The following is a 13,632-nucleotide window of genomic DNA, read 5'->3' on the forward strand; positions in this document are numbered from 1 at the left end:
GGAGAGGGAGAAGCAGGCTCCCAGTGGAGGAGCCTGATGTGGGGCTCGATCCCAGGACTCCGGGATCACGCCCTGAGCTGAAGGCAGATGCTTAACGACTGCGCCACCCAGGCGCCCCATGAAGCTGAACATTTTCATGTGCTTATTTGCCACCCATAAATCCTCTTGGGTGAAGTGTGCTTATGCCTTTGGCCCATATTTTAACTGGGTTTTTGTTTTCCTCCTGGTGAGTTTTGTCAGTACTTTATACATTCTGGATACAAGTCATTTGTCAGCCTTGTGATTTCCAAATATTTTCTTTCAGTCTGTAGCTTGTCCTTTCATTCTCATAACGGACACCTTCCGCAGCTCAAAGGATTTAAATTTAGTTGAGTCCAAAAGATGTCGATACCTTCTTTTAAGGATTGTGCTTTTGCCTAAGAATTTTTTGCTTACCTTCAGACCATGAAGATTTTCTAGAAGTTTCATAGTTTTACATTTAGTTTAAGAATCCATTTTGAGTTATTTTTTGTGTAAGGTATGACATTTAGATTGATATATATATATATATATATATATATATATATATATATTTTTTTTTTTTTTTTTGCATATGGTGTCATGAGAATTAAATGAGGCAAAGCAGGTAAAATGGTACCAAGGGGCCCCCGATAGAAGTTAGTTCTTGCCCTTGAATTTTGGATGGCCTTGGGGTGAATGACCTCTTTGTGGATGTGGTGCCGACTCCTAGACACTGCAGACCTACAAGGACTGGGGTACAGTTCACCTTAGGTTTCTTTTGGATCTTCTGGGTGAATCACAAGTCCACAGAATGATTATCAACCTCACCCATTGCCAGCTCTTTATAAACGTATGTCCTTGGGATCTAAATTATCCTCCATCTGTAACCTTGGCTCTCGCTCACTTTGGGATTGAAGAATAGAAATGTCCTTGGGGCGCCTGGGTGGCTCAGTCGGTTAAGCATCCGACTTCGGCTCAGGTCATGATCCCAGGGTCCCGGGATCGAGCCCTGTGTTGGGCTCCCCACTCAGCAGGGAGTCTACTTCTCCCTCTGCCCCTCGCCCTGCTCGTGCTCTCTCCCTCTCTCTCAAATAAATAAATTAACCCCCCCACAAGTGTCCTTTATATGACAGTGATCTTGAATAAAAATTCATTTGAACTATGTAGAGGCCGAGAAGAGGCCTGCCACAAGCCATGACCACTCTCAAAGTGGTAGCTGGGGCTGGGACTAGGACGCAGCAAGAGAGGCACATAGGACATACTGTTGAGGAGATGCTCGCTCTCGGGGTCCTTCAAGTGCCTCCCTAAGCGACTGTCTCCTTAAATTTTGCATCCACATGGCTTTCGTGCCTCCCTCTGAGGCAGGTCTCCTGCAGGGTGGCAGCAGGGTCCCTGCAAGGTCTCTTGCAGGGAAAGGCCTGAAAGACAGAGCAGCCCATGGGGTGGGCTCAGGAGCAGGGAACAGCAGATGGTGAGGACAAGTTGGGAGTGAAACCCTGGACCTGTTATTCTAATTACCGTAAAGAAAAAAAAATAAAGACACAACCAGAGAATTTTCTGAAGCAGGCTGGAGCTGCACTCTGTAAATGTGGTTTTAACAAGCTCTTTATCGCACTCACTGCAGATTCTTTCCTTGGTATGTTGGAATGGTGAAGCTTTTTATGAATTTAGTGCCCACTCCTAATATAAAGGATTTATTAAAGTAAATAGTGGGGAGGGGAGTGGGGGGATGGGGTACCTGGGTGATGGGCATGAAAGAGGTCACTTGAAATAACGAGCGCTGGGGGTTATATGCAACTGAGGAATCACTAAATTCTACCTCGAAACTAATCACACACTATATGTTAATTAAATTGAATGTAAATAAAAAAATTTAAAAATAAAGTAAATGGTGATTTTTTTGGAGAAAATTTTGAATTCCTAAAACTCTGCCTTAACTCCTGTATGAATTTTCTGGAATTACTATAACAAAGAACCCCAACTAGGTGGCTTAAGACGATAGAAATGTATCTGCTCACGGTTCTGGAGGCTAGAAGTCTGAGGTGAAGGTGTGGGTGGTGTGGATTTCTTGTGAGGGCTGCGAGGAGCGACCCGCCCATGCGTCTCCCTGGCTTTGGTGACAGCCGGCAATCCTTGGTGTTCTTTGGCCCGCAGATGCGTCATTCAGTCTGTGCTTTCACGCAGCCTTCTCCCTGTGTGTGTCTTTCCTGCTAGGAGGACTCGGGCCATATTGGATTAGGGGCTCACCTGACTTCTGCACGACCTCGTCTTCCATGAACTGTCCCTGCAGGCTGACAACCGCTTCAGTGTGGGCCCATGCCAACCCCTTACACAGCGCACGACGGCGTGAGCGGGGAAGGTGCCAGAGGAACTGTGGGTGCAGGAGAGACAATTCCCAGGTTCTCAGGGCAAGACCTCACACTGGGGGGGTGGTGGTCAGAGGGGCAAATGTTTTCCTGTTGGGCTTTGTGACCTGGGCCCCCACAATCCTGGCTCTGGAGAAGCCGGGTCCTCGGCAAACGCCCGTGTGCCGCCCTCAGCTGTCCGGGGGCCCTCTTCCCATGCGTTGGGGCAAAACCATTTTATCCGACAGTTTCTCCTGTTGACCCTGTGGTGCTGAGACTCTCCTATTGCTCTCGGTGCCGTCAGGCAGGCTCATTTCTTAGGCCCTACCGTCCCTACTGTGCAACTAACACTGTAGGGATAATGATGGGCTGAACTTCTCCGCGTGGCTGGGCCACAAATTGCTCTTTCCATAGCAGGGGTCCATAAGATGCTTGTTCGGTTGGCACTGGTGGCCGTGCTTGGAGTCCGTGCCTGTCAACCCCTTGGGGTCCAATTCAGCCTGCAGACTCAGTGCAGCTCCCTGCGGTCTCCACAGGACACAGTACTTCTTGGAGGCCAGGCTGGCAGGGTAACCTGACCACTCTCTCCACGTCTCCAGTTGTCCAGCTTCCCGGGAAGGGAAGCTGCCCTGAAAACATGCTGCCCAAGGGGTCCGGAGCTGGTGGGGCTTTAGCAGCAATTCGGGAGTGGTCTGGTCTCCTGAGCAAACATTATGCATAATGTCCCTGTTCCTTGTCTTTCATATTTTAAAACTATTATTTAATTATATAAATCTAAAAGGAGATTTGGGGCTAAAAGAAGAAAATACACCTTTTTTTTTTAAAGATTTTATTTTTTCATTTAGAGAGAGAGAAAGACAGAGTGCATGCCAGCAGTGGGGAGCGGCGGAGGGAGAGAGAATCTCAGACTCTGTGCTGAGCGCGAAGCCAAACAAGGGCCACTAGAGCTGGGGGGGGGGGAGGCGGGGGCTCGATCTCATGACCTTGAGATCATGACCTGAGCCGAAATCAAGAGTCAGACGCTTAACTGACTGAGCCATCCAGGTGCCCTAAAAAACCACATCTTTTAATTACTATTTCCAGCGTAAGTTCTTTTATTTTTTGAGATCTTTCCAGGTTTTCTCTCTCTCTCTTTTTTTTTGTGAAGATTTTATTTATTTATTTGAGAGAGAGAGTGCTGCGGGAGGGGCAGAGGGAGAGGGAGAGAGAGAATCGCAAGCAGACTCCTCTAGGAGCCTGAGGTGAGGCTTGATCTCAAGACCCTGAGACCATGACCTGAGCTGAAACCAAGAGTCGGCCACTTAATCGACCAAACCACTCAGGCACCCCTGCTTTTTTCTTTTATAAAAGGTAATTAAAATATTTTCACAGTCATGTTTTATTCATACCACATATATATCACAAATTATATTTTATACATTATGTGACCATTAACATAGGTCTATTATTATTTTTAATGAATTTTTCTTTTAAATCATAAAACTGTACTATTTGCTATTGTGTTTATATTTATGTATTTTGAGTGCTTTTCACCAGTCCTTTTTATTTCATCATACGTCTTCAAGTTTCTGTCTATTGTTCTTTCATGTCAGCCTGAAGGGCTCCATCTAGCTTTCCTTTTTTTTTTTTTGTATTTATGGATTTTTTTTTTTAAAGATTTTATTTATTTATTTGACAGAGATAGAGACAGCCAGCGAGAGAGGGAACACAAGCAGGGGGAGTGGGAGAGGAAGAAGCAGGCTCATAATGGAGGAGCCTGATGTGGGACTCGATCCCGGAACGCCGGGATCATGCCCTGAGCCGAAGGCAGATGCTTAACCGCTGTGCCACCCAGGCGCCCCTATGGATTTTTAAAAAAAAATTGAAGTATCGTTGACACATAATGCTACATTAATTTCAGATGTACAACAGAGTGAACTGACAAGTCTATACATTATGCTAAATTCACAAGTATAGCTGCCATCTGTCACCGTGCAAGGCGGCTACAATACCCTGATTCCCTGTGCCGTGCCTTTCAATCTCATGACTTATTCATTCTGTGACTGGGAGCCTGGATCTCTTCTCCCCTTCACCCATTTTGCCCATCCCCCCGCGAAACTCCCCTCTGGCAACTGTCAGTTTGGTTTCTGTATTTATGGGTCTGTGTCTGCTTTTTTTTGTCTGTTCATTTTGTTTTTAAGATTCCACATATAAGTGAAATCATATTTGATTTGTCTTTCTCCGTCTGACTTATCACACTTAGCATAATACATTCTAGGTCCATCCGTGTTGTCGCAGGTGGCAAGATCTCATTCTTTTTTATGGCCCTTGAATTGCAGGCTCCTGAGAGCGAGTTGGAGTTCATGCCCTGTTTCCCCGTGTGGGGCAGGCGTGGCTGTGGTGTACTCGCCCCGCACAGATGCTGGTGGGCATAGGGTTCAGGGTCGTAGGTCACTTGGACGAGGCAACTTTGGAGAACTTGGCCTAATTCAGATATTCTTCTTCTGGAAGACCTGCGACTCTGTGTCATTTCTGGAGGAAAATGACAGTTGAATCTGGGTGGCTCTGTTGAACTCACAGACTAGGCTGACACTGATATTCTTGGGGCTCTCCCCTCAGCTAGAATGGCCCTGTCCCACGTACGGCTCTGTGCTGACCGCTGTGCCAAACAGACTCATCCTGAGTCCTCCTAGGGGTCATCCCTTCCCCCCTCCCTCCTGAGCTCTGGTGCTTGGGAACTTTCCTGCTCTCCCCCTCGGCACAGGCTCCCCTGGCCGCAGAGCCAGTATTGAGGGGGGACGGTAATGAGAAGGTAGAAGTGGGTGTAAGGACACAAGATAACAACAGGCCAGGCCTGCCTGGGGCCATTTCTAGAAACAGTCATGGGGAGTTTGCTATGGTGCATCTAAGCCCTGAACCGCAGGGGCTGAGACACGGGTTTCGGGGAAAGAGGAGAATTGAGAGGAGGAGGACGAAGCAGAGGGGGAAGAAGGTAAGTTAGTGCAACATTACTCCGAATGTTAAATCCTACGTGCAGATTCTTCCGTAATCTGTAACACCACACAATGTACAGGGTAATTAGGAGGCAAGATTATTAATCCGGCAAGAAAGGAGCCCAGAACAATTCTTCATTCAAGCCAGAGAGGAGTATCTGGACTCCTCCATCAGAGCAGACCAGCTCCGTGGGCAAGAGGAGTCTCACACGCACATGCTGAAGGCACCATGTTTATTGAACTTTGCCGGGGATACAATCGGCAGGGGCTTTGTGCGCCTCTGAGAGCCTCCCTGGAGCTGAGGCTGGGGCCAGGCTCTGTGGAAGCCGGGTCGGCCTAGGGAGGCCTCTGGCTTTGGGACTCTCACACAGACTGGCCAGACTTCCGTGACTATATGTTCTTCAAGATTTTATTAATCCAGGGCACGTATGGGGAGATTCGAGTGAAGACAGCTGGAGGCTTTGCATCTCCACGTCCGTAAGACACAATACCTTGGGCCACCCCTGCACACAACAGGGGGCCCCCAGAATCCCCCTGTGGTTTCGAGAAAGCAGATCATGAGCAAGGAATGTCCTCCCGCTACTGTCACCTTATCCTGGTTCTATCAGCACCCCTGCCAGCTCCAAGATACTCCAGAGTCAGATCAGGAGTCCTGGCTCCTCATGGAGTCCTAAGTTAGGAGATTCATGTCTTATTCCTCTCTGGCATGGAACCACCACTCTAGATCCTGTCCCTTCCGTTTCTTCCTTTCTCTCCTGGAGTCCTCTTCAGCCAACTAGAAGGGAGGGTTAGAGGCAGGGCTTGAGTATATGAGGATGGAACCCAGAGAGAAGATTCCAGTTCCCGTGTTGCTAGGAACCCACAGACTCAGACACCAGTCCCTGTACTAGGGGACTTCCCGCCCCCGCCCCCTCCCAGGAGGATGCTATCTCCCAGGGACTGCATTGTGAGGAGGAAGTGTAGCTGTACGGCCGATCTTGTCTTCCTGGGATTGCCCACACAGATTTGTAAGTTATGGTCGTAAAAGAAATAGTGGTTGCAGGCCCTGGTGTCCATGAGTCTCAACTTCACCTCTCTCAGAGTATCTGACTCCAGCTCCGTCACTCCCGTTCTTCCCCAGCCGGCCGCCCTGCACGTTCTCCCAGGTGGAATAAAGGTAGACCAGGTGGGCAGGGAGATTGTCCCCACGGCGTGGGTCAGCTTGGCTCTCGTTTGTAGCTGTGAGGGAGGGAGAGTAGATGGACCTCCCATCCCAGGGAAAGTGGGGGGTGTGCTGTGGTAGGGGCTCCCTGGGCAGGGCCAAGAGTTGCTCCCCAGGGGGGTGGTGATGACACGGAGTGGGAGGGTGGGATTCAAGGAAATGGTTTGGAAGAGAGAATGAGAAGTGCTCAGGTCAGGAGAAAGGTTCAAGAAGGGGGTTTGGAGACATGCTGGAAGGTTAATGGCACCTTCAGTAACATGATGTCATTGAGTTTGGTGAACGAGTTGTAATTTGGGTGAATGATTTGTTCTGAGACTTCTAGCTTCTGCCATGTGGATTCTTCTTGTTTCATGTCATGAGCTCCCAGGGTGACAGTAATTTTCCTGTTGAGAAGGAAAAGAGAAGCAGGAGAAGGTGCTGGTCTCCTAGAAATGGTCCATTCTGAGCAAGGAGACAGTAGGCTCTCTTCCTCCCCAGTGCAGGGCCATCTGAGGAACTCAGGTCTTACTTGGGGCAGAAGTGCCCCCCCCCCCGGGATCGAAGCCAGTTCAGGAAGGGCCAGGCCGTGGCAGCTATGGGGGACTGAGAGAACTCAGCTGGCAGCAGGACGAGAGGGCCCGTTGGCCTGCTGGGACCTGGCTGCCCTGAATAATGCTGTGGCCTCTGGATGTGGAGATGGCTAATGAGAAGGGGCTGGTTCCTTGCAATACACATCACTGACCATCTTGAGATGAGCAGGGCTCAAGACTCTCTCCTCAGGCCACTTTGAAGCTGCGTGTAACTCTGGTTCCTACAGCTCCTCACATGAAAAGAGAATAAGTCAAAGTTTTCTTTCCTTCCCTTACAATGAGCAGCTGTCATCACGAATTCTTGACTTACGAGAAACCCGCCACAGCTGGCAACGTAACCCCGGTCAGTGAGGATTTCCAGATGGGCCATGTAGGGGCGGGAATGTGGCTTAGACTCAACGCCATTGATAATTTCCTCTGAAACAGAGAACCCCAGGTCCCTAAACAGAGGCTCGCTTGCCTTCAGACAGAGCACTGGGTGAGGAAAATGAGGTGGAAGCCGAGGGCCCACAGAGCTTCTATCTTACTTCTGATGGAGCTCAGCCCTCCATGTATCCTTACTGTTTGCTTTCTTGGCGCCAATCCGCCCCATCAACCAACCCTCAGCCTATTGTCAGAATTTGATGGTTAGTTTTGATTCTGAGCTGTCATTTGAGAGTTTCTCCCCCCCCTTTTCAAAGATTTTATTTATTTAAGAGAGAGAGAGAGAGAGAGAGAGAGAGAGAAAGAGAAAAGAGTACATGCGCAGGGAGGGGGCAGAGGGAGAGGGACAAGCAGACTCCCCGCTGAGTGGGGAGCCAGATGGACATGGGGCTCATACCAGGACCCTGAGGTCATGACCCGAGCCAAAGGCAGACAGACACTTAACTGACTGAGCCACCCACGTGCCCCTAAACATTTCTTCATGTCTTTATCCTGGCCTCCTCTGCATGACAGCAAGCACCAAGAAGAATTGTGAATGAGAATGGTAGCTATTTTGAAGAAAGCAGGTTAGGAGGAGCTTTCAAAGCCGGTTTTCTGATTCTTTCTCCACCCAAGACTTCTCATCCCAGGGAAACTATCATCAACTGCAGGGAAAGAGTCTGACTCTTCCAGCTGGAGATTGCCACCTAGAATACTTGCAGTGGGATCTTGTGACCTCATTTGAGGTCTTCTTTCATAGGGAGTTACACCCTAGACTCACCAGCTCCAGCTTCAGGAGGCAAGAGAAAGGCCAACAAAAGAAAGAGTCTGCATTTTCCCAGTGATGGTGTCCATGGTGAGCTGCTTCTGTCCCTGCCCTCCCTTGCCCCTGCTTTTATAATCCCAGAAGTAAAAGAAAGGGGAGGGCTGGAAACCACAGAAACAACTTAGTCACATTTTTGTTTTTCACTTTGGCCCTGCTATCTTCCTCATCAGAAATTCTTACAACCCTCTTGTATTCTCTGCTGGTGTTGAAACTGTGGTCAGAGCCCAAGAGTCCTGTTTACTAGGATAAGGCATGAACCTTTCTCGTCTAATGTAGCTCTCTTGAGGCAGAATAGCAGCACAGATGGGGGGTAGATAAAATTTTATTTTATTATTTATTTATTTATTTATTTTTTAAAAGATTTTATTTATTTATTCGACAGAGATAGAGACAGCCAGCGAGAGAGGGAACACAAGCAGGGGGAGTGGGAGAGGAAGAAGCAGGCTCATAGCAGAGGAGCCTGATGTGGGGCTCGATCCCATAACGCTGGGATCACGCCCTGAGCCGAAGGCAGACGCTTAACCGCTGTGCCACCCAGGCGCCCCTCTATTTTTAATTTTCTGAGGAAACTCCCTACTCTTCTCCACAGTGGTTTCCATTCCCACCAACTGTACATGAGGGTTTCTTTTTCTCCATATCCTTACCAGCCCAGGGGAGTTGGTTTAGGGGATGTAGGAATCTAGAACAGAGATCAGCAAACTTTTTTTGTAAATAGCCACATAGTGAGTGTTTTCAGCTTTGCAAGTCATACCACTGTCTCTGTGGTAACTCTTCAACTCTGTTGTAATACAACAGCAGCCATAGACGAGATATAAACAAATAGGTGTGAGTGTGTTCCAATAAAACTTTATTTAAAAAACAGGTGGTGAGCCGGTATGGCTTGAGGGCTGTAGTTGGCCAACCCCTGATCTAGGAGATCAGCCCTTTCTTCAATCCAAAGAATCAGTAGAACAGAATGTGGCAGTGAGAGAAAGAAGGAAAAATGGAGAATTTATTGACTACCCATGATACGTTTGGCACTGATAGAACTTTACATGCATCATCTCATTTGTAATAGTCCTTTTGGGTATTATTATACACAATTATGGAGCGCTCAAGCGAGGCTCAGGGTGTCACATAGCAGCAAGTTCCAAAATTTCATATGTCAGATTCTGAAACTTGTACTTTTTCCATGCCACTAATCTGAATAACAAGGGATGTGGGAGGAAGGGTTAGTCCAATAAACAGAGAAAGGAATGGAATGTATATAGAACAGCTGTGTTCTCTAGGGGGTGCTGGGGTTTTCCACTTGTGCATTGAGAGTCACACTTAGTTTGATAACGAAATGATATCTGCACTTGTCATTATTTGAGATATGACTCTGGGCTCTCATTCGTTTACGTGCGTTGAGAAAGGAAAAAGTTCTTTTTTTTTTTTTTAAAGATTTTCTTTCATTTATTTGAGAGCGAGTGAGCACATGAGCATGGGGAGGGGCAGAGGGAGAGGGAGAAGCAGTCTCCCCACTGGGCAGGGAGCCTGATCCGGGCTGATCCCAGGACCCTGAGATCATGACCTGAGCCAAAGGCAGATGCTTAACCAACCGAGCCACCCAGGCACCCAAGAAAAAGTTGTTCTTCATTAAACAACGACATGCCACTGATTAGAAGATTCATTCCTGTTGCAAAGGGGTTAAAAGGTAAAATGTTGTGCATCTTGGAATCAATGAAATATGATATATTGCAAGTATCTCATTTGCTCTCACATCAACCCTGGGAGCTATTATTGTTTTCATTTTACAGATGAGGAACCTGAGGCTCATAGAATTGGAGTCACTTGGCAAGATTTCAAAGCCAATAAATATCAGAACTAGGTGTCAAACACATACCTGTTTGACTTCAATCACATAATCTTTCCGTATATCACCCTGCTTTCCTAGACTGTAAAAACAGAACAACAACAATAAGAAGAAGGATCTAGAGAGGATTTCTCTACCAGTTCCCACAATTTTATAAGATGCAATCCTTATAAGAAGTCCCTTATTTTACATAACTCACAGTGGTTCTGCTTTCCCCAATTGAACGCTAAATAATAGAGATACTGGCACTGGAAGTGAGCTCAGAAGAACCTTCACTCAGGTTCTGTACCTTGGCTTGGGTTCTCTACTGCAAGTTCTCTAATCTGAATATATTTAAAGGCATTGCTTACCCTGTTGTAAGTGGTAAAGGATATTAGTTGTAAGTTGTTAGTAAGCATTATGGCATACGGAGCAAATGTATTAAATTACTGTCTGTAGATATCTGTAATCAAAAGCAGACTCTGGGTGACTAAATAGTTGGTGACATAGAACATATCAGTGGATATAAGGAGTATCAGGGGCTTGATTGGTTGCTTCTAAGTGGACTAAAGAATTTAGGAAAAATAGGGGCGCCTGCGTGGCACAGCGGTTAAGCGTCTGCCTTCAGCTCAGGGCGTGATCTCAGTGTTCTGGGATCGAGCCCCACATCAGGCTCTTCCGCTACGAGCCTGCTTCTTCCTCTCCCACTCCCCCTGCTTGTGTTCCCTCTCTCGTTGGCTGTCTCTGTCTCTGTCGAATAAATAAATAAAATCTTAAAAAAAAAAGAATTAAGGAAAAATAAATGATGAGCTCTAGACTTTCAATTCCAAGCTTATGATCTAAGTAAGGGTCCAGAAATCTTCTCTACCATAAAAGAAACTCTTTTTTTTTTTTAAAAGAAACTCTTGTCTCACGTAACCTCCTGTCTAAGATTTCTAAAAATCAAACCAATGTCTTATCCTGTGGGTGGTTTGATCCTGTCTTGAATCACCAAACTGGCAGGGTCTCTTAGATGAAGTTAAAGCATTAATTGAGACTCTGAAAATTGGAGTGGGAGTATATGTGTGCATATTCTGATGAAGCTGGGATCTCGAACCCCTAAATTCCTCCAACCCTCCTTCGTCCGTAACAGCAGCCTATCTTTTGCAGTCTGAGGAGGCTAGTCTTCCGTCGCTTGAAGAATCTGTAATGAGATTCCCTGAGGTAGTTACTTTGCAGCAGACTCCTGGCTGCCCCCTCCTACCACCTTTACTGCTTCTGGAGCTATAACCAGATTCAATTCTCAACTCCCAGTATATCCCAGACATGAGATCCATAAGGAATTGCAATACGCACCAAAACACGATTTTTGCTAATTGACCTCAAGAGAACCATGAGTGGAGTGGGTCTTAAAGGCATTGGTGTAGGTGTTGGGCCAAGCTGACTTTGTTGATGGGATGCACTAAATACAGATACCAATGTCAGCATATTAGATCAAGCATGTCGACGTGGCTCTAACTATTTGACTAGTTGGTTGGATTGAAAAATGGATCCAAAGGTGGCCTATACTCAGTGAAGCTGAGATGCCAGACTTCTTTGATATTAGAGAAAGGTATTCTAAGCTTTGGGGAAATCAGAAGGTAGAGAAGATTTATTATTGTGAGACTGGTTTACTCACCCCCCCGAAGTGTGTCTAAGGAGAGCACAGAGAACATTCTTTCCACCAAAGCTGTGAAAAATACATTAGGGTGGGGGAGCACTGGCATTTTTGGAGAGTGCTGTGGTGGCTGTTCGCTACAGGCGTGGAGTGATCATAAGAACTCCTGCTACTGGATCTGGATCCCTGAGTTCCGTGGTGATGGGATCTCTGGGTGGGAGAAGCCAGGCTACCAGAGGTACAGTGGGCTTGGTTACTCTAATGGGTATCAGAGTTGAGGCAGACGTCAAGACAGAAGTCCATGACTTTGACTAGTTGACCATGGTGTCCCTGAACTGAAATAGATAGGCAGACTTCTAAGGTCTTAGTTGATTTGTATAAGTAGAAGCATTCTGGATCTGGTGAACAGAGGTCTTAAATATCACAAGGCACATCGACTGGTTGATGAGACTTGAGCCAGCTCACTGACCCAGAGCTCCTTGAATGAAAAGGGTGAACTGCCTTTGAGGAAGGTCCTTGCTGCATAGCCAAAAACTGTGTTGTACATCTTCCTCTTTGCCTTCTTCAAAGCTACCTATGGCCATTTGCCAGTGTGACCATGAATTAGAGAAAAAAAAAATCTGAAACATAATCATGCCCTTTTTGTTTTTTATTACTGGGCCCTGGCTCTAAACTGATATGAATTCCCAAAGACCCCAAATCGCCATGTGAATCACCAGTCAGAGGAGGGGCTTATGGACTGATCAACAAAGTTTTGGCATGTTTCCATCTCATAGTGGACTCAGTGGTTCCCAAATCAACCTTTGACTATTTCGCAAGCTCCAGAATGCACAGGTAGAATGGATATATTAAAAAGTGGCAGAATCTCCACAATGGTTGCCTGAATCATGGAGGGAGGGCTATTATGGTAGAGAAGACCAAGTGGAGCCACCAGAATGGCCTCTACCTACAAAATAGCAAACTAAGAGCAATATTATACTCATAGAGACATTCAGGTATTAGTGCAAGCACCAAATTATAGAAGGATGTAGGGGTGATGATTCCTACCACATCTCCATTCAGACACCTGTTTGGTCTACTTAGTCTTTAGTTATAGGACTTCTGGGCTCTCTGTCTTATGCCTGAAGAACTCTTAATTTTGTTTTTTTTTTGTTCTTTTTTTTAAAATTGTGCTGGTGTTTGAAGGTGTTAGAGAACAAAGTGGTCAGGGAGGTAAAAGTTTGGGGGGGAGTGGAGTCTAATGTCTCAGGGGGAGAACTCCCTCTAGGGTGAGAGATGGCAGGAGAATTTCGTGTTTTACTTTCTCATTTCTGTTGTAGGCTCACGGCAGACCTGAGAACAGTTGGCTTTGTGCTGTTCTCTGCTCCATCTCATCTCCTTTCAATAGCCTCTGAATTGATCCAGTAGTCATGCTAGGCAGTCCTCAAGCCATCCCCTTCCCAAGGGTTTGGGTAGTCCCTTAAATCTGGGCGGCTTCTTTCATAAACCCTGTGGTGCTGCCAGTCTATCAGCAGGCAGCATTGGCCAGGCTGGCAAGAGATAGCTCCCTGCGTCTTAGAATCAAATCTATCAACGGCGATCTTCTCTTATCTGGTGGGCTGTTGGAGGAAGCCTGTTCGTACCAACTGTCCTTTTCACGTGCCTACTTGAAGTTTGATTTGTGGTTGCTGCCAAGAATGGGGTGGGGCAACTGCTCTGAGCCAGCGCGGCAAGAAGGGACAGAGGCATAGCCGCAAGGTGTCTTTTATGCTCTCCCTTCTGTGGCTTCGATTAACCGAAGGGGTGCTACTCAGGACCCTTCATTTAACCTTCCAGGACGTTTTCCCATGCAATCATTCTTCCGTTTGTTTGCTCCTTCTTGCATTTCC

At 46.8% G+C, this 13,632-nt stretch overlaps 1 protein-coding gene across 1 annotated transcript; it reads right to left on the reverse strand.

Moving 5' to 3' along the window:
• Window positions 1-5,536: 5,536 nt before the first annotated feature.
• On the reverse strand, window positions 5,537-13,175 carry LOC123795668 (mast cell protease 4). Its single transcript, XM_087858991.1, has 6 exons — window positions 13,090-13,175; window positions 8,271-8,317; window positions 7,357-7,504; window positions 6,766-6,904; window positions 6,287-6,535; window positions 5,537-5,851 (listed from the first exon to the last, which is right to left on the reverse strand). Exons 1-6 carry the CDS (start codon window positions 13,173-13,175, stop codon window positions 5,708-5,710), a joined length of 813 nt encoding a protein of 270 aa, XP_087715117.1. The 3' UTR covers window positions 5,537-5,707.
• Window positions 13,176-13,632: the final 457 nt, after the last annotated feature.

Source organism: Ursus americanus, chromosome 35, assembly GCF_024610735.1.
Source record: "Ursus americanus isolate L20-20 chromosome 35, mUrsAme1.1.p, whole genome shotgun sequence".
Taxonomy (NCBI): Eukaryota; Metazoa; Chordata; class Mammalia; order Carnivora; family Ursidae; genus Ursus; species Ursus americanus.